A 22348-nucleotide genomic window follows, 5' to 3' on the forward strand; every position below is an offset into this window, starting at 1 on the left:
TTTGCACTTACTTGATGATAGCTACTGCTAGTTGGTAGCTATGCAAACTGTACACATGTCCCCAGATTGAGGAGTCTCCTCCTTTCTTTACAGAACTGCTACAGCCCATGGCCAGCTCTGCTTCTTTGCCAGCAGCAGCATGAAGTGCCTGAGTCACTAATTGAACTCTGGTCACCTGGAGGTAGAGTTGGCTACAGGTTGTAGCATTCCTGTAGAGGAAGGAGATGATCTGTGACATTGGTGCTCTCCAAGCAGCTAATTAGCAGTAGTCATATCAGGCAGATGGACAGGAGCATGCCGTTACTTAGGAATGTGTATTGGCACCCACACTGATGCAGATTGCATGTCCCCTATACCCGGGAAAGAAGTTAGTCGATAAATTAAAAATGTTTTCATTGTATAGTTACCATGCAAATAACCTCCATGGTTGCCTCAGTGACCACTCCCCCACCCTCCGCATTGTTGTGAAAAATGCAGTTGAGGCTAATCAAGGAGGCTTGATAGTCAGCAGGCCCAGTGGAAAAGGAGTGGCACATAGTGAGAAGGGAAAGCTGAGTGATAAACAGGCTGTTTTTATCAGCTAGTGGGTCCTAGTGCCTGTGGCCTAAGTCCTAGAGGTTACTTGCCATTGTGATAAGTGTATAGCTATCATTTCTATTTGTCCAAAGTACTTGGGAGGTTCTCTTTTTTACTTTGGTCAAAATGCAAGTATGTGGCACCAGGCAGTATAGATACCAGTTTACAGGGTGTAGGTGTGTTTGGCTTCATATCTGACCCAAAAATCAGACCGTTCAGTCTGACCAGTATTCTTTGTAAAATTGTGTAGTGTTGTTTCGGAACTTGCCAAACTAGAACAGAGACGTATTTTTAGTAGATATGTAGCAGTGTGAGTTTAAGGGCAGATCTTGCCTTTTAAGACTTGTGGTACTCTTTTAAGAGAAACAGCAGCACTTCAGATCCATGCAGAGCATGCTGCTTTTATTGATCTTGTTTAAGTATTCCATGCACAGCAGTAATTGCCTCATTAAACCCTTGAATTTTAAATCCAGTTATAGTTTAGTAGATAAAACACTGGTGAAAAAACAGGGCATAAGTTGCAGTGGTGGTGGGTGACTGAGCTTTAGGAACGCGCAGTGGAGGAAACAGCTGCTCCAGTTACCTAGCTAAAGGGGACACTGCACGGGGGGACAGCTTGTAAACTGTTAATTTGTTTTGTAAAGGTAGCAACTTGTTTTTAGATTGCCACATAACTCATTACCTTTTAAAAATGTACAACAGATTACAAGTTATCATTAAGAGGTTTGTGATGGGAGATGTGCAAATTGCTATAATTCAAGGACACAAGCCTGTGCTACTACTGTGGGAAGGAAGTATCTGGCTGTCATGATATGATATGGTTACCAGTGTTATCCCGCAGAGGATTATTCCGCAGTACTTTTTTGGGCTGTTGTCAGGTGTAAAGATAGTAAATGGATTCTGAATTACCAACATGGTGAGTACTGCAGACTGGGTAATGGAAAATAGCAATGTTCCTTAAAGTGGTCAACAAAAACTACACATCTGTTGTAATAGAAAATATTTCATCTTCATTGTCAGTTATTATGTACTTTAGAAATTTGGCGAAAAGGATAATGCATATACTTAAATTCCTGTAGAGCATTATTTATTTTATTTTATTTAACCTTTGATCAGGTTAGTCCCATTAGGCTTGTGCCCCATCTTCAGGGGAGATCTGACTTCGTAATTTTTATTACTGTGGGAAATTTTGCCAAGGCATCGGGGAACTTCCCTTACTCTTTTCGATAGGTGCCATGGGATCTGCTACATCCACCTGAGCTACCACCAACTTGAGCAGGTCAGAGGCGCAGTTTAATGTCTCATCCCAAAGGCAACGCACTCAAGAGTGCAGCAACCCCTTTATTCTGCACTGCATCATCAGCTGTTGATTTGCCTAGTGCAGGAACAAAGTCACAGCCTTCAGTCTTTTTTTAAGGGCATGCCTAGTCATTCTGGGGAGATTATTGTTATCCCATTACACCTCACTGTTCCAGTCCATTATTGAATATGATGTTGCATTATGTAGACTTTGATCAAGTCATGTCAAACAATTTGAAAAGGTGTGTCATTGCTTTATTTTAAAATTCAGAGTTCAAATATTTAAAACTGCTTGCAAAGGCTTGTTGAATTGACATATGTCTTACAGATGTGTTAGAGTTAATTTTTAGACCAGGCAAAGGTTGTCTTATATGGTGTGACAGTGTGTGGTATTGCCAGCTATGCCAGGAGAAGTAGGGCAGTGGATGTGTAACATATGCCATCACAGCTAGCTGGAATTTAGTAAATAATTATCTTTGAATATCAAACTGATTTGTACAGACGTTTGTGTTGAAAATAGATTTGTAAAGTCGCTTGTGTTAAAAATGTACCAGCAGTGGGTCTTGACTGTATTGTAACTGAATTAAATAAATATATGTTAACCGAGGATACTGGAAGAGAAGAGGTTAAGTTCAACTCCAGATAACTTTGGAAAATAGTAAGAAATTAAATTACTGGGCCTAGGCCATAAAGATGTTATCTCAACAGTTTTGAATGAAGCTAGAGACGCAATGTCTGTAAGAAGCATGGTTTGTTAGTCTTTGTAGGAGGAATGGAAGTTTGTAATTGTTTTATGATTTTGAGAAGCTGCACCAGATCTGAGCAATGCTCTTGTGTGTGTTTTATTGCCATGTAGGTGCTAAATCCTGCCAGTTTCTAGTAATGGGGGGGTTGCAAAGAAACCATAAGTCAGATGACCAGATGTATGTCATTCTTTACAGAAATTATGCTTTAATATTGGGTGATATAGAAGTCTTAAGGCAGTCTGTTTCTTGGAACCTGACATAGAAGCATCTCTCACCTACTTCATCTTGCCTTGCTCATTAAGTAAGTAGGAACAGTAATTCTCTAGACTAGTCAGGAAAATGTAGTGAAAATATTTAAGTATTGTTTTTCTGTAACTGTGTGAATCTTTCAAGCCGTGGTATTTTTATTATTTCCTGTGACTGAAACGTTTGTGTTTACTGTAAATAGATATTTCATATTTTCACATTCTGTTATGTATTATTATTAAATATATTTAAACGTTTCATTGTGGCTGGTCCTTTACAGAATATTTTAATCTTTGAGAGTACTTGCATCTGTTGGTGACACCGTGGCCTCTCCTGAAGCCTGGCTGTTTGGTCAACATTTGTATTAATATTAATTTCACTCAGTATATCTAGGTACACTTGCAAGAGTATTAGATAGTTAGCATTGTCATGTCTGGTGGCAGTATTAACTGCCTTATAATCTAGGCAGAAGGGGGCACAGTGGGAAAATCTGTGCCAGCCTTTCTCACACGCGCATGTGTGTGTATGTGTGTGTGAGCTGCTTGCTGCAGGGACACAAAGCACTGGTTTCACAGAGAGAGTGCTGGATGACTTGGCTTTAACATTCAATTGAAGGACTTAACCCTATAGCTGTGCTAGTGGGGAGCCTTTATTGTGGCCCTGGAGGGAGACAGATGTAAAGAAATCCAAACCTTGGGGTGACTGTTCCCTGTGTGCTCTTAAGGGAATTGTGCTTGATGCTGAGAGGTCTGCACCTAGAAATACTGAGTTTATCCATTTTCTTCCAAGGGAACGTCCCTCTCCAGTGTCAGTGGTGAGGATACAGGCTCCTTGATTACTGGCCCAGAGTAGGGACGTCATATGTGGTCCTTTCTTTTTGAAAGTGTTAGCTTGCGGTGCACTACTAAGGGAATTGATACCAGACCTGGCAGCCTGAAAAAAAAGGCTGAGCCTCCCATGGTTAACGAGTTTCCTTTTGCAGTTATTGGGCAGTGTCATTAACTTTCCTCAGAAATCTTAATGTGTGTACGCATGTTTGATCCGTCTTTGCGAAGCTGAAAGTCTGAACATAGAATTGTGATCATTGGAAGTTTGCACTGTAACTTCCAATGAGCGGAGCCTAAGCCTTTTGATAGAATCAAATTATGTTCTCAAATTTCAAACAGATGTTCATATCTTGGGAACCATAGGGATTATGAAAGAAGTATAAATGGAAAACTTTTCATCGCAAACTATTTTTATAGTGGTAGTATTCTTTAGGTTCTAGGTCTTAAACCAACTTTTATAAGTAACGGTAAACACAGGAACTATTACATTTGTAATATTTTGTGAACAACTTACAATATCTCAGCCACCACTCAAGTTTCACACATACTGTCAGGAGTTTGTTATTCATCTATCTGAGAGCTTTCATATGAAGCTAAGAAGTTGTGCCTGTGTTACTTGGTTGTTGAGATATTTAGAAAAATGTGAAAATTATATATATATAAATTAATGTCATAAAAACAACAGTTAATGTCATAAAAACAACAGTTAATATCTTATTTACCATAAATTAATGTCATAAAAACAACAGTTAATATCTTATTTACCTGTACTAGCAGAGGTCAGATATTAATATGTTTGAGTTTGCTGTTGTGTAAGCTTTGACAAAATCTTTTAAAACCTTGTACATAGCATGGTTTTGGAATTATTGATGCAAATATGAACAAGCAATATTTGACGCTTAGAGGTATCATTTGGAGTTGACTGCAGATGCACCTGAAGGCATCACTCTGGTGTAATGAGTAAATAGATCTGTGAGAAGAGGTCTTCTGTAACTGACGCCTTCTCATAGATCTGACATTTTGTCGAGCACACACAAGTTTAGTGTACTTTGTTTAGCTTGTTTTTTTTTTTAAATGCAACTGTCGAAAACTGTATAATATTTAGTTTGCTGTGAATTTCTGTCTAGACAGCAGAAAATTAGAAGATCCTCGTGGAACACAAGATAAGTTTACAACAAATGCCTACAGTGCAGCTGTGGTTAAAACTCAAAAAACAGATTGTTCGTCACAGCAGTCGCAGCTTTCTGTGAACGCACCAGAATTTTACCCACAGAATTACCAATCAAGTGCAGTAAGTATTTATATACCTTTTTTTTGTAAGGACTTGAATTATAGAGTTGTTCTCCAGTTTTGTATGGATGCTCTCATTTGTACTTTTCAGACTTGAGGTACTTCGCTATTTGTGCATCATATTTTAAATGCAGCTATTTGACCCTAATTTAGACGTACTAAAGGATACTGGATTTTTGAAATGATAGTTGAGAGAAGGTACTTTAAGCCTACCGCGTGGTGAGGGGTGGCAAAGCCCTTCAATATACAAGGTATTACAGACTGATATTTTGTCAGCCTTTTTCATTAGTTATTTATTTTTGTTTTTGTTAACTGGTTAAGTCTACTGGATGCGAGTCTCTGTTTCTCAAGGGGTGACCCAGAAGCAGTTTCTGGGTGTGTCTTGCTCAGAGCTGCACTGTTTGCAAGTGGAGTAAAGGAAAATCAAACCCAGGACAAAGCTCCTTAGCCCAGGAGGTTAATGCTATGAGCTGTTATATATGAGAAAAGTACAAAAAATAGCTTGCCGAACATGATAGTCATTATAAGGGGTACTACATAGACTGCCGCATCTGACCTTCCTGTGAGGGGAGAGGCCAGCTTCTCCTTGGATAATGAGGTAACTAGAGATTTGGATTCTCATTCTTCTCTCTTGTATATGTAAGGTCCGCAAAGTCTGTTTAGAGCCCCTCTTCACATTTGGATTGGGACAGGATGATGAGGACTTTAGGTTCATAGCCTAGTACCAGCCTGTGAACCTATCGGCCCTAGGGCCTGTACAAGCCTAGCCATGACAATTCCCTGGATATTTCTTCCCACAGTATTTACTTATCAGGACCCCTGTCTAGCAGGGCGACTGACATGATCCCTGGGGTGAATTTCCTGTCTCCCATCCAGTCATCAAGGTTCCTTTTGAAGAGGGCCAAGGAGGCGCTCTGCTTGACATGTATGGGCAGTCTGTTCCAGAGTATGGGGAGTCTCTGGGTCAGGAACCTGTCCCTCCAGCATGGTTTGTTCATTGTGATGACCAAGTTTAGATCCCTGGAGCGTGTGGCTCTGAGGGATTGGGATTTCTTTAAGTGGAGCATGTCCAACAGCTCAGGGTTTGACCTGGCCTTGTATGTTAAGCAGAGATCGCCTCTGAATAGACTATATGCCACAGAGTATAGCTGGAGTTTTTTAGACTGTCCACATAAGGCATCTGCTTTAGGCCTGTGATTTTTTTAGTGAGGTATTTGTGGCCTTTCCAGCTGTTGCAGATGTCTTGTGAGGTACATACCAAACTGGGCATTGTACTCTATAATGGGTCTAATGAGGGATGAGTACAGTGGGACAATTACCTCCTGTTTTCTGGATGAAAAGCCCTTAGTGATGAGGTGTGCCACATAGAAGGATTTCCTGACTGTTGTGGCGATGTGGTTATCAAAAGTGAATCCACTGTCCACCTGTGTCTCTAAGTCTCTCATCACACTTTCGATGTTTAGTGTCCTGCCACCCAAGTGGTAATTCATGGGTACATGTTTTTTTCCAAAGGGGATAACTATACATTTCTTGGCATTAATTTGAGCCCATGGCTCTGGCACCAGGCATCTGTTTCTGTAAGGCACTTTTGTAGAATATCCACATAATTTGAGGATTCACTAATGGCTCCCGGTTTGCAGTCATCTGCAAATTTTGTTAGCCAGAGTCCCTTAGTGTTGGTCTGTACTTCAGAGAAGTAGATGCCAAACAAGAGTGATCCCAGGACTGAACCCTGAGGTACTCCACTTGTCTGGAGCTGGATTAGGAGTCTGCTACTTTACAGTCTGGGTTCTGTCAGTAAGCCAGTTGGCAACCCATCGAGTGATGTAGGGATTTATGCCCAGCTTAGTAAGTTTATCTGTGATTCCAGATTGGGGGATGGTGTTGAAGTCCTTGACGAGGTCCAGATAGGCTGTGTGAACTGCCTTACCCTCGTCCACAGCTCTGGAGACTGATTCGAAGAAGTCAGTCATGTTCAGGAGACAAGATCGGCCCTTCACAAACCCAAACTGGGGGGGTCCAGTGTTTGAAGGTTGCCACTGTTTTTCTTTATAAGTTCCATGATAATGCGTTCCATGCCCTTGCAGATCAGGCTCATCAGACTGATGGGACGGTAGTTCCTGAGATCCAAGGTGGATCCCCTCTTGTGGAGTGGGATAACTGTAGCTGTGTGCTACTCGGTGGGCACGAAGCCTGAGTTAAGGCTATGATTAAACATGACACTTAGGTGAGGTGCCGGTTCATTTTGTAGTTCATGTAGTACACAGCCTGGGATGTCATCTGGTCCCATAGATGCTGTATTCTTATCTTTGGAGAATGCGGTTTCTACCTGTGTGGCCGTGATTACCGGAATTTGGCAATCTTTTGGTATTGAGATGGGCCCTTTAGGGGGTGAGGGGGGGTGAAGTTGGCATCAAATCGATCTGCCAGGATATTGACAATATCCTTGGGATCAGTATATTTAATGTCATGTGCTTGGGATCAGTATATTTAATGCCATTCTGTTGAAGCTCACAGCAGATCTGAGCATTGCCATTTAGATTCTTGACATAACTATAGAATGCCTTGTGGTTGTCTTTGGAATCTTTGGCAATTTTATTTTCGTAACTAGCTTTTGAAGATTTTATGAGGGATCTCAGCTTCTTACTGAGGCTGGTGAGGGAGTGTTTTGCATCCTGGGATTTTTCTCTTTTCTGCAACAGTTTCTTCCTTCTGTTGTATAGTTTGTTTAGAGCAGGGGACCACCAGATTGGCTTCCTTTTTTTTTTGGAGGAGAGCATCTTGGCTCTATTTGGGATGACACGATTTATGCACGAGTGGATGTGCTCACATAGTGCCTTAGTGTAGGATTCTGCAGTCATTCAAATCCCATCTGCATGGGTGTCATGAAGTTTGTCACTTCTGACTTCAGTAGCATAAAGTTGGCTTTGGATAATTTTTTTAAGGAAGTTTCCTTACTGGAGGGTGGGGGTGGGATGTGGATGTCAAGGGTGATTTGCTATGGTCAAATCTGACCAATGAGGAGGTGACCACTGGTGATGAGCATCTATCTCTCATGTTGGTAATGACCCGGTCTAGGATATTGGAGCCCCTGTTGGGACAATGGATTAGTTGATCCAGGGCGTTGGAATTTATGAATTCCAAGGACCGTTGGGAAAAGGAGTTTGTACCCGAGTAGTTTTCCCAGTTAATGGCAGGGTAGTTGAAATCACCCAGTATTAGGGTGTTTGGTTGTATCTTAATATTTTCCAGTATGTTTAGAAAGGTGTAGTGAGAATCTTGGGACATGGTGGGGGATCTGTAGCAAGCTGCAATTTGGATTGCAGTCTTACCTAGTGTTAGTTGCACCTGGAGAATTTCATATGCATTGTGTTGGGCAACTAGCCTGGAGGTGTGAGAATCCTTGGTAAATATGGACACCCCTCCAACTTTAGTGTTTCGGTCTTGGTTTTGTAGCCAAAAAGTGTGGTAAAAGTTGTAGCCTGGTATTGCAGGGGTGCTCTCTGGAGCCTTGAACCAGGTCTCAGTTACTGCACAGATATCAAGGTTCTCCATTTTTAGAAGTGCCTCGAGAGAGTGCATTTTGAGGTTTAGACTTCTAGCATTGAGTAGCATTACCTTCAGATTTTGCATGCTTGTATCTGTTATGGTGGTGGTTTTGTCCTTTGGACCTTCCCTAAAAAAGGCTCTACAGGGGCACAGATTGAGTAGGGTGCCCTCTCTTGCCCTTGAGTATCTAGGGCGACTAGAGAAGAACCAATATCTTGGAACAAAGATATATTCCTGCATCTTCCACATCAACAGCAGAGGCCATCTTCCATTGGCACCAACCCTTTGGTAACGGTGCTTTCAACACCAAATTCTGTGGTTTTGAGGACCACTAGACACCATGAGGCTGAGACCGGCATTTCAGTTATGGGTTCAGAATACTTTCCCTTGGGGCAGTTCATTGCTGTTGTTATCTTTTAGTGCCAACCACCTTTACCTTTGGTGTCAAGTGTTGTGGCTGGTGTCTTGGCACTTACTATCTCTGAGTCACGGTCTGTCATGACACTGACTAGCACGGCGCCAATGGCTTCAGCCTTGGTGGGCAACTTTTTGAAGAGTATAATCCGGCAAAACTTTCCTTGTATATTATATGTATATGTACACCTTCTACCTGTGCTCCTTCCAGTAATTCATCTAACTTTGGAGCTTTTGCTTTGCCTTCCACATCTCGTGGAAAGTCTGCTCTGAAAAGTTATTGTAGATCCCACTCTTTGATTAGAATACGTTTTGCTTTGCGCACTTAGACAAGCCTACTCTGAGTTTCCCGAGGAAGAGCAGGTACAAGAGAATTTCCTTGTCAAGAGGAGAATTGGTCAACAAGCAAGGCTCTCATCTGCGTCAGTAATTCTGGAATCTGTTCAAGCCTGAAATGAGATACAGAGATTGTGGAGAGGGTTACCCACAATCCTTTCCTTCTGTTGAGCCACTTCTTCTGTTAACAAGGAAGTCTTTTAGGAGGGCTTTTTGGGCAACCATGTCCCTCCAGCTGACTGCATGATAAATCTAGTTGTGGAATGGGCTTGATGAGAACCTGGTGTAGCTGAGCCCATCCCAAGGAAACCAAGCAAGAATCTCCATCTTCTCAAAGACGTATTTCATTGGAGTAAGGGTCCCTTTGCTGATGTGATTATAGTAGCTGCAACCAGGGAAAGGGAACCCTTTGAGAGCTCAGTGGTATTTGTTATATGCAGATTCTAGAGCAGTAGCCAACATGAGGAAGCAAGTATTTGCATATAGTTTATTCACTATCAGGATATGTATCTTTCATACATGACATGTTTTCAAATAGAGTTGTTAGAGAAAACCATTGAATTTTTGAAAAAGTTGCATCCCAGCAACCTATCTGGATAGATATTCTGCAAAGTTGCCACCTATGACTGTTATTCGGCACTCCATGTGGCTCTTCTACAGTCAACAAATGAAACTGCAAGGTCAGCAGGAATAGACATTACCCTGAGATGGTAAGCCTTCTAGGTTTTTGTGTATATGAGGTGTACTTCAAGGTGTCCTTTGTGAGTGGCCCTTTTTTGACTGGTCATCCATGTTTGATCCTAAGGTTCAGGAAAAATTGGTCAAGAGTGAACCATAGGGGAATACTTCCTCTGTGGTGTCGTAAATTTTGTTGCCTCTCAACTGTCCTTCTCCAGGAACTGTAAAGGTGCCAAATACTTTTGGTATTGAAAATCCCAGCAGCAACCGTTCAGGCTGTGCCAAGATAGAAACTCCTGCTGACTTGGTGCCTTCTACATTGGACACTGTCCCAGTGGCAGAGATGTTTTGCAAAATCAGGAGTCTTAGGAAAGCAGCAGCAACACACTTTTGAAGCTGTGTTAAAAAAAACTCTCTCAAGTAATAAAAAAGAAGTCTCTGCTCATCACTTTCTTGGTTAATGTGTCTCATGGTTTGCTATCATTATGTCGACGTGCATTTGCACGGCTATGAAGTATTCGAACATCAGATGTTCGAATACTTAATATTACGGCAGGTGACATGAGCGAAGGTTTGCATTGCGAATGAACTGTGCATTCGCAATTCTAACTTTCGCTCATGGGAGGGGATCGCGGTACAGTGCGGTTAGGGAAATGCATCCCTTTCCTCACTGTAGTGCGATCTTGGAGTTGGAATATTAAGTTAGGGGGGGTGTGGGGGGCACAGGGGGGCGCAGCCCCCCTGCATAACTGTGCATTTCGGTTAGGTAGGTAGGTGATTATGGGAAGGGTGGGCGTGCTGTGTATCGCCGTAAATGTCGCAAGCGACATTTTCGACAATACACCCTTGTTTTCGAGTTTACTATTATTCGAAAATGTTCATTTTTGATGCATAAATTCGAAAATAAAGACATTATTTATTTTTACTTTCGAATTTATGATAGTAAACCGTATCTCATACATTGCACACCTTAAACAGACAAATTTAAAAAATTCATTATTACATACCCAGACATGTTTTTTTTAAACAGCCATTGAACTTCTAATAAAAATCTCATATTCAGATTATTCCAACCGTACCATTCTGTATATTTTCTTTTTGTTTAAGAACTTCTGAAAAATCCAAATACAGTCCTGGAATATGACAATGAAAAACAAACATTAAAGATCACTTTTTAGTGACACACTGCAACTGTAAAAAATTTGGGATGCAGAACTAGTGTTTGAAGCATTCCTAATATCACTGAAGTTCTTGAAATTTCACCCTTATTTTTCTTTCCAGTAAACTGTTTATTACAGGGACGTTTTAAACCATAAATTACACCACAGGTGTAACAGCCCTGGTGATGTGTTAGCAACAGTCTGTTGCCATTAATCTTGTGTTGTTGGTCACTCTCTTTATATGGCCAAATAGAACAACCCTTGCAAAAAGAAGTGTCAGAGAACCCCAATGTTTTCTCTTGAAAAGGTCTTGAATGAACAGGATGATCCACGAGGCCAGGAGAATACCTGAAAGAATACTTTGGAACTTTCATAACATTTTGTAGCACAAAATAACTTAAACACTGGCACGTTGTTTTAACAGTTCTGCTTATACTCTCAATAAAGAGCATATTTCTTATAATAAAATAATTGTCCCCCAAACTAGATGTATTACTATTTACAAGACTTAAACTCTCCCTTTACTGAACCCATGTCCTTCCCTTCTGGAACCTAAATAAAGAGATCTTCAGGTTCTCCTGTGTATAAACTCTTTTGTAAGGATTCCATGGTATCCTAAACAGTATCATCAGATCAGTTTCTAAATGAAGCCTTCATGATGAAGGGGCTGTAGTAGAGGTAAAGGATTTGCAATTAAAAGAAAACTGTTTAGTTACTTTTGTGCCCCTGCTACATATTTTCTTGTCAAGTATAAGCCAAGTTTCATCTCTTCAGACTATCAAAACTCTGCATCTCAACTTCAGGTGATCACACCTTCTTCTGCCCTTAAATCATTTCCCTTACTATTGGTCACTTAACTTCCTCTTCTCTTTGAGCTGAAACTTCGTCTAGTTGCCCTACTTTCCTTTCAAATCATTACCGAGGCATTAGTTTCTCTTTCAAGAGGGTATCTTCCTCAGCACCTCCACTGTCCTCCTTATAGATGTCTGCACTGTGGCCACTTGGTTATCAATTCACTGTTTCACCAAGCATTCGATCTGATGTTGTCTTTTTTTAATTTTTCCTCACTGATTCTCGGATTCAACATCAGATATGACTTGGCCGCTTTTTCCAGACTTGGGCTCCGAGTCTCAAGCTCCTTCCTCTTTCCATAATGTAACACAGCTTCTCTAACTCCCCCAATCTCGTTTGCCTCACTTTTGTGTACAGACTTGGCTCTGGAGTCTCAGGACTGTTAAATATTTTTTTTTGAAAAATTTATCTGTCTCCTTAAATATTTGATGTTAAGTTGTCAATCTTGCTAAGCTCGAGAGTCACTTTTACCAGCTCGAGGCAGCCCCATATCCCATGATGCAAGGCGGTAAGTACCCAGATCTTATGAGGTCCTCCTTTACCAGCTCCTGGTAAGTGATTCACTTTTGATATTTAAGCCCTTTTGTAAAACCCTTAATTGTTAGTTATAAGTTAATTATTTACATTTTCTGACAGAAAATCCCTGTCTCTTTTAATTTTTTAGTCAAACTTTACCCATCCCATCCTCCCTGTTAGGGTGTGTGTGTTTGTTTTATAGGAATACCTCTTGGTATTTTATTTAAGTTAATTTTTGACTGGTGTGTGTGTGTTTTGTGCACCATGTCAAAGGAGAGGGTCTCAAGAAGTGTGACTCGTGCTGTCAGAAGATGTCTCTGACAGACGGTCACACTTCTTGCCTGTATTGCCTGGGGCCTCTTCACCTGCAGGACTTTGTCATTCCTTCAGCCAGAGAGTCCTGCAGGAAAGACGCAACAAGCGAAGTCGGCTCCACCAAAATCAGCTAAATCTTCCAAGGCCCAGGCTGATCTATAGTATCGGTTCCGATGGCTCATTCCAGGAAGAGGTCTCTCCTTCCTTCACCTCTTCTTTCGAACGGAGCCCATCGGAGCGATCTTCAAGGTCATCCAGACTTTCAGACCATGACCTAGAGAGAGTGGTCAGCAGATTACTTAAGTCACAGGTACTGGCCCAAATGTTACATAGTCCGTCTCAACAGACGACTGTTGGTCCACACCCGTTCCTCCTTCAACTCTACCCCAGAGCTTGAATGGTTACTGCTACGCTGGAGTGATCGATACCCCTTCTGTTCCTTCAGCCTCTACTCTTATCTCCTCTTGAGACCTTCCTTAGAGGGATCCATGGTCTCCTCCGAGGGGTGAGTGGCATCCGACCCTTGTCGAGCCGCCCTTTCCCTGAGCCTCGAGCTCGGCTCCGACATCTGCCTCAGAGACTTCGGTGGTCCCTGGAGTTCCTAGTTCTTGAACGGGTTCTCTCGGACCTGCCTGGGAGGGGAGCATTCGAGGTGATGAAGAGTGTGCTGGCCACTGGTATCAGCCATCAGTCTGTTCCCGTAGCCTCGCCCTCTATGGTAACTGTTGACATCTCTGCCACTTCTCTTGCTACAGGACCCAGAGATCCTCCGCCTCAGGTTTCCCCATTGGGAATTTCCCCTCTTCGAGATTCTCCTGATGGAGATCCTCCTAGGAAGAGGACTTGTAAGAGGAAACATGTAGACTGTCTGTCACGATACTGACTTTGATGAGTCAGAGGGATCCCCTAGATCCCCTCTGAGGATGTCTCCTTCTCAGACATCCTAGAACTCCTTAAACAGAGGAAACTGGCCCACCAACAATCCCTCTGAGGATGAGTCAGTATACCTAGAGGCGCTTGGATCTCGCCTCCTCCTCCTGGGTGGTCTCTCCTTTTCCCCTTATGCAGGTTAGGCAGCTCCTGACTCTGTAGAGCCAGTCCCTAGAGGCCTTCAAAATTTATCACTGCCGACAAGCACCTCACTAAGGGTGTCCCCTGATGCCATGGTGGTGGCTGTGGCCACCAAAAGGAACTTAGATCCTTCCCCGCCCGTCCATCCTCCTAATAAGGACTCTAGGACCATGGATAGGTGCGGTGGCGGGTTTTCCTCAGCGAATTACCTATGTCACTTCACCAGACTCCAGAGAGCTGGGTGAAGTAGTACAGGATCCTACAGCTGCAGGGGCTCAAGAGAAAATTGGAACCCTTAATTCCATTGCAAACTCCTCCTCTAATATCTTATGCTGCTGATGGACCAAGCCTGGATGCGGCTATGTGATTTAAATTCTCCCTTTGATGGGTCAGCTTTGTTTGGCCCTCAGGTGAAGGAAACTTTGACCAGGTGCGAACAGGACGGCAAGACTCTTTCTGCTGTAGGAGTTTTCCACCCCTTCTAGACCTTATCCCAAAGGACAGAAAGGTGGGAAAATGTGGTTCCAGGGTCAGTTTACTAGAGGCAGAGGGGTAACAACAACAGACGCCTAGAGGCAGAGGGGTCCAAAACCAGGGAAACAGAGAGCCTCTCTCTGACAAGCCCTTTCAGCATCCCTCAGATGTTGGCTGTCCTCCTTGGAGGCAGTCGAAGATTATCACTGTACCCAGAAGCCTGGCATTCCCTCACTCAAGACAGATGGGTACAGTCGATCATATCCAAGGGTTACATAATTCCTTTCGAGGAAAGTCCTTCCCTCAAGTTCCCTTCCAGATGTACCACCAAATTGCAGAGTTAGAAGTCTCAAAACTACTGCAAAAGAGCCATTCAGCCAGTTACAACAGACCATTCAGAGAAGGTTCTTTTGGTCCCCAAAAGGGAGACTGGAGACCAATATTGGATCTCAGCAGACTCAACAAGTCTGTCAGGAAGACAAGATTCGAATGGTCACTCTTCAGTCAATTCTGCCCTTCTTACAGAAGGACAACTGGATGTGCTCAATAGATCTTCAGGATATCACATCAAGATTCACAGACGCTCCAGGAGATTTCTCCGCTTCGGCTGGGGTCCAGTCATTTCCAGTTCAGAGCCCTGCCCTTTGGTCTCACTACAGCCCCAGAGTGTTCACCAAATGCATGGCAGTGGTCACGGCTCACCTGAGCTCCTGTCAGCCACCACCAGGCATCAGCTTACACAAGCCAGGGATTACACAATAAACCTTTGTTCTCATTTGGGCATCTCGATCAACTTTGAAAAGTCATCCTTGTTGCCCTGCCAGTCTATTACCTTCATAGGCGCAAACTTAAACACTGTTCGGATGTCAGCTACCCTTACAGATCAAAGAGTTTCAGACATTCAGAGTCATGTCAGAATCATTCTGGCCAACAAGAAAGTACAGGCCAGAATGGTTCTAAAGTCTCATGGCTGCGGCCATTGCTCTTCTTCCCTGGCTCGATTCTACATGCCTTCAGTGGATGCTGTTTACACAATGGTCATACCAACAACTCCCAATGCGTCACCAGATTCTGGTGACACAGACATGCAAAGAGCATCTTGTTTGGTGGATCACATCTCCTCAGGTTCACCAAGGCAGGTACTTTGTACCCCATCGATCCCCAGCCACTGTCACCACGGATGCCTCCCTGATCGGGTGGGGGTCATTATCAGGGCAGGATGGTTCGTACCATCTGCACATAAATGTCCTGGAGATGAGAGCAGTGCCCCTCAACGACTTTCTTCCCGTAGGGACAATTGCAGTCCACACAGCCAAAATGTCTGTACTTTGGTTTATCAACACACATGGCCGAACCAAGTCCGACTATGGCAATGGGCGATCTCCTCTGATCGGTTTCTGGTAGCAACGCATGTCCCTGGGAAAACCAACATTGTAGCGGACAGATTGAGCAGAGCTATTCTCATGCCTCACGAGTGGTCTCTCAAGCAATCTATAGCGGAAGAGATTTTTCTGGAATGGGCCATGCTGCGATCTTTTGCTACTCCCCAAAACAGCAAATGTCCAGACTTCTTCTGCCTCTTCCTCCATCAGGCCATCCCCCAGAGCCTCTGACCCAGGATTGGCCCCAGGGACTTCTTTATGCCTTCCTCCATTTCCTCTGATCCCTCAGGTTATCCAGAAAGCTACCGCTTTGAGAGCCAAATTGATTCTCATTGCCCTTACTGGCCTCGACAAGTTTGGCCTCCATCATCACCTTTTGGTGCAGCGCATCTGGACCCAGTGCCAGATCTTCTGATTTACCAATCGGGTCAGCTGCACCGTCAATCCTTCTCTCAACCTCACAGCATGGTTGCTCCACTTCCTTCCTTTGATCTCTAACCCAGTTAGAGACATCATAGTAACCGCTAAAATCCTCTACCAGGAGGTATTGGGCTAAGGCCAAGAATATTGATCCTTTTACTGCCCCTGTTCAGGCAGTCCTGGACTTCTTAGCAGAGATTTTTCATGCAGGCTCCTCTTCTTCCACAGTCAGAGTTCAATTGGCTGCTATTTCCAATTTTCATGTCGGTATAGCAGATCATAATATTATGTCCCATAGGCTCTGCAGGGCCTTTTTGAAAGGAATTTTCCTACTAAAGCCTCCAATCAGGAATCCTCCTCCTCAGTGGGATCTAAATTTAGTGCTGACATCCTTGATTCTTCCCCTTGCCAGCTGTTTCTTGTTCCCTGAAATATCTTTCTTGGAAAACTTTATTCCTAGTGGCTATTACATGGAGGGTGTCTGAACTTCATGCTCCCCTATTTGGTTTTTCACAAAGACAGAGTATCTTTGAGAACTAAAGGTCGCTTCAAAGAACAATTTGAATCGATCCATCGATCTCCCTGTATTTTTCCCAACTATTCAGATAGAGCTGAACAAAAGCTACACTATCTTGATGTCCACCGTCAACTTAGATATTATTTGGACAGAACAAAAATTTAGAAAATCTGATCAACTTTTGTTTCGATAATAAAAAGGCCTTCCTGTTTCTAAAGTGACTTTGTCTAGATGGCTTTCTTAAATTTATCTACTCAGGGAAAACAGCTGTGCTCAAAACCTAAAGCACATTCAACTAGGAGCTTAGCTACTTCTACAGCCTTTCAAGCTAGACTTCCTTTAGACACTATTTCTCACATTTTTGTTTCCCATTACAAATTGGACTTGGCCTCCAGGGACAGAGCAAGTTTTGGCTCTACAGTCCTCAAGAGTTTGTTCCATTGAGCCACCCAGGATAGAGGTGCTAGGACGCGTCCCATCATCAAGCAAAAAGGCGAGCATTGACAACTACCATAACGTTCCATGTTAGTTGTCTTCTCTACTCCCTCCTTCCCCTGGCCTGGACAGACCTTGTTATAAGAAACTGTTATGCTGAAGACCATTCAGACCTGGTCCTTCTTCCATCTGTAGTTTTCTTCTTCCTTTGGGAAGTATTTTGTGCCTGGTGCTATTGCCTTTGTTCAAAAAACGATCTGGGTACTTACACTTGCATCATGGGATATGGGGCTGCCTCGAGCTGGTAAAAGTGATTCTCGAGCTTAGCAAGTGCCGGTAGGTACATAACTTCTTATTTTCTGTTTTCCTCCCCTTCCTAGCATTAGATCTTAAGGGCATTAGGGTCCTTTAGACCTCTCCCTTCCTTTTGTGCCGTTGACACTCTTTTCCCCGTTTTTTTTTTTTTTTTTAACTTGGAGTTTGATCTGTTGTACTTTTTACTGTTTGTGGGTTTTTGTAGTGGTGGTGGTTGTGGTTTTTTTGTAACGTTTCTTCTTAGTTTTCATCTTTTAGTAATGGCCGAGAGACCTACAGCCTTTAAATGATGTACTTGTCTTGGGCATAAGATACCAAATTCAGATGCTCACAAGAAGTGCATCTATTGCTTTGGACCAGGACATTTGGACACTGATTCCTTGCTTTGTGTGGCCTTTAACCTACCAGGCCTTGGTTGATCGCCAAAATAAATTAATATTGAAAGGCCTTTTGCCTGTGACCTGTTCCTCAGAGGCTTAAACCCTCTCTAAGCATGCCGGTTCCAAAAGATCCCTTTCAGCTTCTTCAAGGGAGTCTTTGGATCCAAGCCAGAAAAGATCCAGGCCCTCTGATCCGACCACCCTGGATCCGAGTGCGACCATAAAAGCGTTTGTTCTTAAAGAATCCTTTCTATCGGCTGTGGCTCCTAGTGTCAAAAATCCTTCATTGGATCCTATTGCTTAGGCCCCAGGTAGATCAAAGTCTAGCTTTGATCCTAAGGCCCTGGATCAGGAACTGATCCTTGTTACCAGTTCTCCTACTCCAGGGAGATCATCTTTTGGATCTGAAACCTTTGGATCCTACTACTAGGACTCTTATACCAGCCTTCCAAATAGAACCAGTCTTTTCAGTCTTCCTGCAAAAGTGTTTCAGATGCCACCAAAGTCCAGGCATGCTTCCTTGATGTCTCTCTTCAAGACTTCCCAAAGTCTCACTGAGGCCAACATAGTTTGATGCGGAAATACCTCAGGGTGTTGTTCCAGATGGTGTCCTGCGATCTCCGTCCCATCTAGGCTCCACGAGTGCTCTTACTTTGCAGACTGCTTTTCTGATCCGCCCTCAGGTTAGAAAACCCAGGACCTTGGTCTCTTGAGAGAGAGTTGAGGTCTGATCTCAAGAAGCTCCCTTCCTTTACTCCATCTGCATCCCTGACCAGCCCTGCTTCTTTCTTGTCTGATCAGAACGGTTCTCAGATCTGAGATGTCAGCACTGACTCCGGAGTATTGCTTTCAGCTCTGACTTTCTGGGATCCGTTGTTTTCCCTTTGGACTTTGATCCTCGACAGCTCTGGTCTCTGGTTCGGTCAGGAGGCCTCTGACTCTGCTCTCTCTTCTTCGGTAACTTCGGCTCAGAGGGAGAGGGTTTCCTTGGGTCTATCATCCTTCCAGGTTGCAGAAAGGGCTTTCTCCGGGATTAGAGAGAAATCTATTCACTCCCAGGGTCGGATGTGAGCACTGAGCCCATCGTGCCTGCCATACATCAGACTGCACTGAGGATCCTCCAGACCCCTTCCCCTCAGGGAGTCTCCCCTTCTTCCTATATGCCTTCAGAACACACCATGGGTGAGGTCACTCGGAAGAAATGTAAAAGGAGGCACATAGACTTCCCTAGGGAGTCTCTTACTAGAGGACACAGACTTTGAGGGAGAAGGATCCCACTGGTCAACACTTGACGTGGTCTCCTTTGGAGACATCCTGCAACTCCTTTGGCAAAAAGGTGGCTGGCCCTGCCAACCTCCTCCTGAGGAATCTGTGTTCCTGGTAGCTTTCAGGGTAGGTCTGTCTTTGTCTTGGGTGGCTCCCTGCCGAATGGCCTGATAGTCTCTCACTTTGCCTGGAAGGAACCTTTTGACAGTTCTTCTATGTTTGGACCGTCTGTGAAAAACACACTAACCCACAGTGAGCAAGAAGGGAAGATCTTGTCTGCTATGGGGATCATGCTTTCTACCCTCAGAAGACCTTCTCAAAGAATCAAGTAGGGAAGAAACCTTGGTTCAGAAAGTCTCAAGGATCTTTCCAGGACCCGCGCAGACACACACTTCCAGAGGAGGAGGTTTTAACAGCAGACGCCATCCTAGAAGCAGAGGGGGTCTGCAAAATTAGGGTTTCAGGGTGCCTTTTCCTGACTGACCCTATCAGCGATCCTGAAGCACTGCCCGACTGTTCTGCTTTGGAGGCAATCGGGGGTCGACTATCTTTGCACAAAGACGCCAAGACAAACATAAGCACCTGGGTGCCGAACATGATAGCCAGAGGATATTACATTCCCTTTTCCCTTCTTCCAGGCCCCAGGAGGAAACTCCCAACATACCACCCAGTCAGAGGGAGTACACTGTTCAAGAGGTCCAAAAACTTCTACAAAATTCATTCAAGAGGTCCCAACTGAACAAAGAGAATTTGGAACTTATTCTCACTTCTTTTTAGTACCAAAGAAAACAGGGGACCTGAGACCTGTATTAGACCTCAGCAATCTGAATCAGTTCATCAGGAAATCAAAGGTCTGAATGGTTAGGTTTCAGTCCATTGAATGTGCTCTGTGGATCTTCAGGATGCGTACTCTCATATCAAAATAGACAAACTGTCCAGAAGGCACTTGTGCTTTTGGCTGGGAGCCAATCACTGCCAGTTTAGAGCACTGCCTTTTGGACCCACTGCAGCCCCCTGGGTGTTTACCAAATGCTTGGCAGTGGTAGCGGCTCACCTAAGGCTAAAAGGATTCCAGTTATTTCCTTATGTAGATGATTGCCTCCTCACTGCACCAACAATGCACTGACTGCTTCATTCCAGAAACTATCTAGGAAAGATCTTCAAACACCTGAGTGTCATGATAAATCTGACAAAATCAAACTTGATTTCTCTGTAAAACCTAGAATTCATAGAGGCACAGTTGAACACAACTACACAAGTGGCTTCCTTGCTAAGGCATTGTATAATATCTCTGAAGACAACAGGTGCAGGACTTGTTAATTTTGCTGGTGGAGAAGGTAAATCTAATGCTTTGAGCTCTGGGTTCAGTGGCAGTTGCATTCGTTCTACTCCCATTAGCAAGGTTCTTTATGAGAGTACTTCAGTGGACAATAGTAGTTCAGTGGTCCATTCTGTGCCAAACACTTTCAGTTCCCTTAAAACTATCTTTGATCTGCAGGAATCCTCTACACTGGTGGATGCAATCAGACGACCTGTTTCTAGGCAAACATTTTCTGTCCCCTCCCTGATAGCCACAGTGACCACGGATGCGTCCCAATGTGGGTGGCGGGCACATTACAGAGGAAATATGGTCCAAGGCATGTGGTCATCCATAAAGGCCAATTTGCATATCAGTATCCTAAAGATTAGAGCAGTCCTCCTAACTTTGCAAGCCTTTTCAGGATTGTCTCCCTCTCGGGACAGTTGCAATTCATACAGACAACTTGTCAGTAGTCTGGTACATTATCAAACAAGGATGAACCCATTTGTACCTGTTGTGCAGGGTGGCCATGAAGAGTTTGGGAATGGGTGATATCTTCAGACTACTTTTCTAAGCTGCAACACATATTCCTGGAAAACCAAAGTCCTAGCAGACAGACTCAGCAGATCTATTTTGACTCCTCATGAGTGGTCCCTCAGTCAGTCAGTAGCAGACAAGATCTTCAGCTGTTGAGGCCAACCTTGTTGCAACCTCTTTGAACTTCAAGTGCAGCAAGTATTTTGCTCTTATTCCCCCTGAAGAGAGAGAGTCACCAAGGGATGCTGTAGTCCATGATTGGCTCCCTGGTGGTCTAATTTCTACAGAAAGCCAGCAGGTTGACGAGCTCAGTAATTCTCATTGCCCCTTTCTGGCCTCATCAGGTGTGGTTCCCCTTTAGTATCTGCCTTGAACACTGGACCTCAGACAGGATCTCCTATTCCATCCATCAGACATCCAGCCCCCCTTGTCTCCACACCCTAAGGTTGACTGCATGGTTTCTCCACTTCCAGTAATTGTAAGCAAGTCCAAATCCTGGCCTTTCAGAGGGCTTCCTCTAAAAAGGTGTACAACAGTAAGTGGAAGAGATTTTCTATTTTGACCTCTAAAGCAAATATTGATCCTTTCTCAGCTCCTACTTCAGTTATTCTTTTTCTTAGTAATGTTTTTCAAGAAGGAGATGCAATTTTCATGCTGGAAAGGTATCATCCTCTCTTTTTTTCTTCCAGGATATGCAAAGCATTTTTGAAGGACATTTTTCTTCGTTGTTCTCCAATTAAAGACCTTTTTCTTCCTGGGATCTCAGTTAGTGCTGTAAGGTCTTACCCAGAAGTCCTTTGAACTGGCAGATAGTTGCAACATGAAATTTCTTTCCTGGAAAACCATTTTTCTAGTAGTGATTACTTCTGCTAGAAGAGTATCAGAACTTCAAGCTTTGTCAGCGAAACCTCCGTACATCTTTTTTCGTAAAGATAAAATATCATTAAGAACAAATCCCTCTTTTTTTATGCCTAAGGTAGCCATGGAATTGAACATTAACCAATCAGTTCAGTTACCAGTGTTCCCCCCTCAATTTTTCAAACAAAGGAGAATATATTTTACATCTTCTAGATCTTCACAGACAATTCTCCAGAGGACAACAAAGTGTAGGAAGTCTGATCTGGTGTTTGTATTTTTCTCAGCAAACCATTCAGGTCCGGCAATTTCAAAGATTACTTTAGCCAGATGGATTGTGGATTATATTTTCTTCATTTATTCACAAAAAGGTATTCCACTGCTTCGACTACCCAAGGCTCATTCCACCAGATCTTTGTTACATCAACTGTCTTCTCTTTCACAGCCTCAATTGATGAGATTTGTGCTGCAGCCACTTGGTCTAAGACACACCTTTGTCTCTCATTATAAATTGGATATTGTTTCTAGGAGCAGGGCATTATTTAGCTTGACCATACTCTGGCACATCCTCGAGGGCTGCCCAGGAGTTGCG

The 22348-nt window shown here is 43.4% G+C and overlaps 1 protein-coding gene across 1 annotated transcript in view; it reads left to right on the forward strand.

Annotated features, from left to right (window-relative positions):
• The window catches only part of PAIP1 (poly(A) binding protein interacting protein 1), a 1589139-nt gene that overhangs the window by 63953 nt on the left and 1502838 nt on the right, over positions 1–22348 (forward strand). The window contains exon 2 of the mRNA XM_044076930.1: positions 4822–4985. Coding sequence (XP_043932865.1) covers positions 4822–4985 — 164 coding nt within the window. The remainder of the gene's footprint in view (positions 1–4821; positions 4986–22348) is intronic.

This window comes from Protopterus annectens, chromosome 1.part1 (genome assembly GCF_019279795.1).
Source record: "Protopterus annectens isolate FY-2018-M chromosome 1.part1, PAN1.0, whole genome shotgun sequence".
NCBI classification, from domain to species: Eukaryota; Metazoa; Chordata; order Ceratodontiformes; family Protopteridae; genus Protopterus; species Protopterus annectens.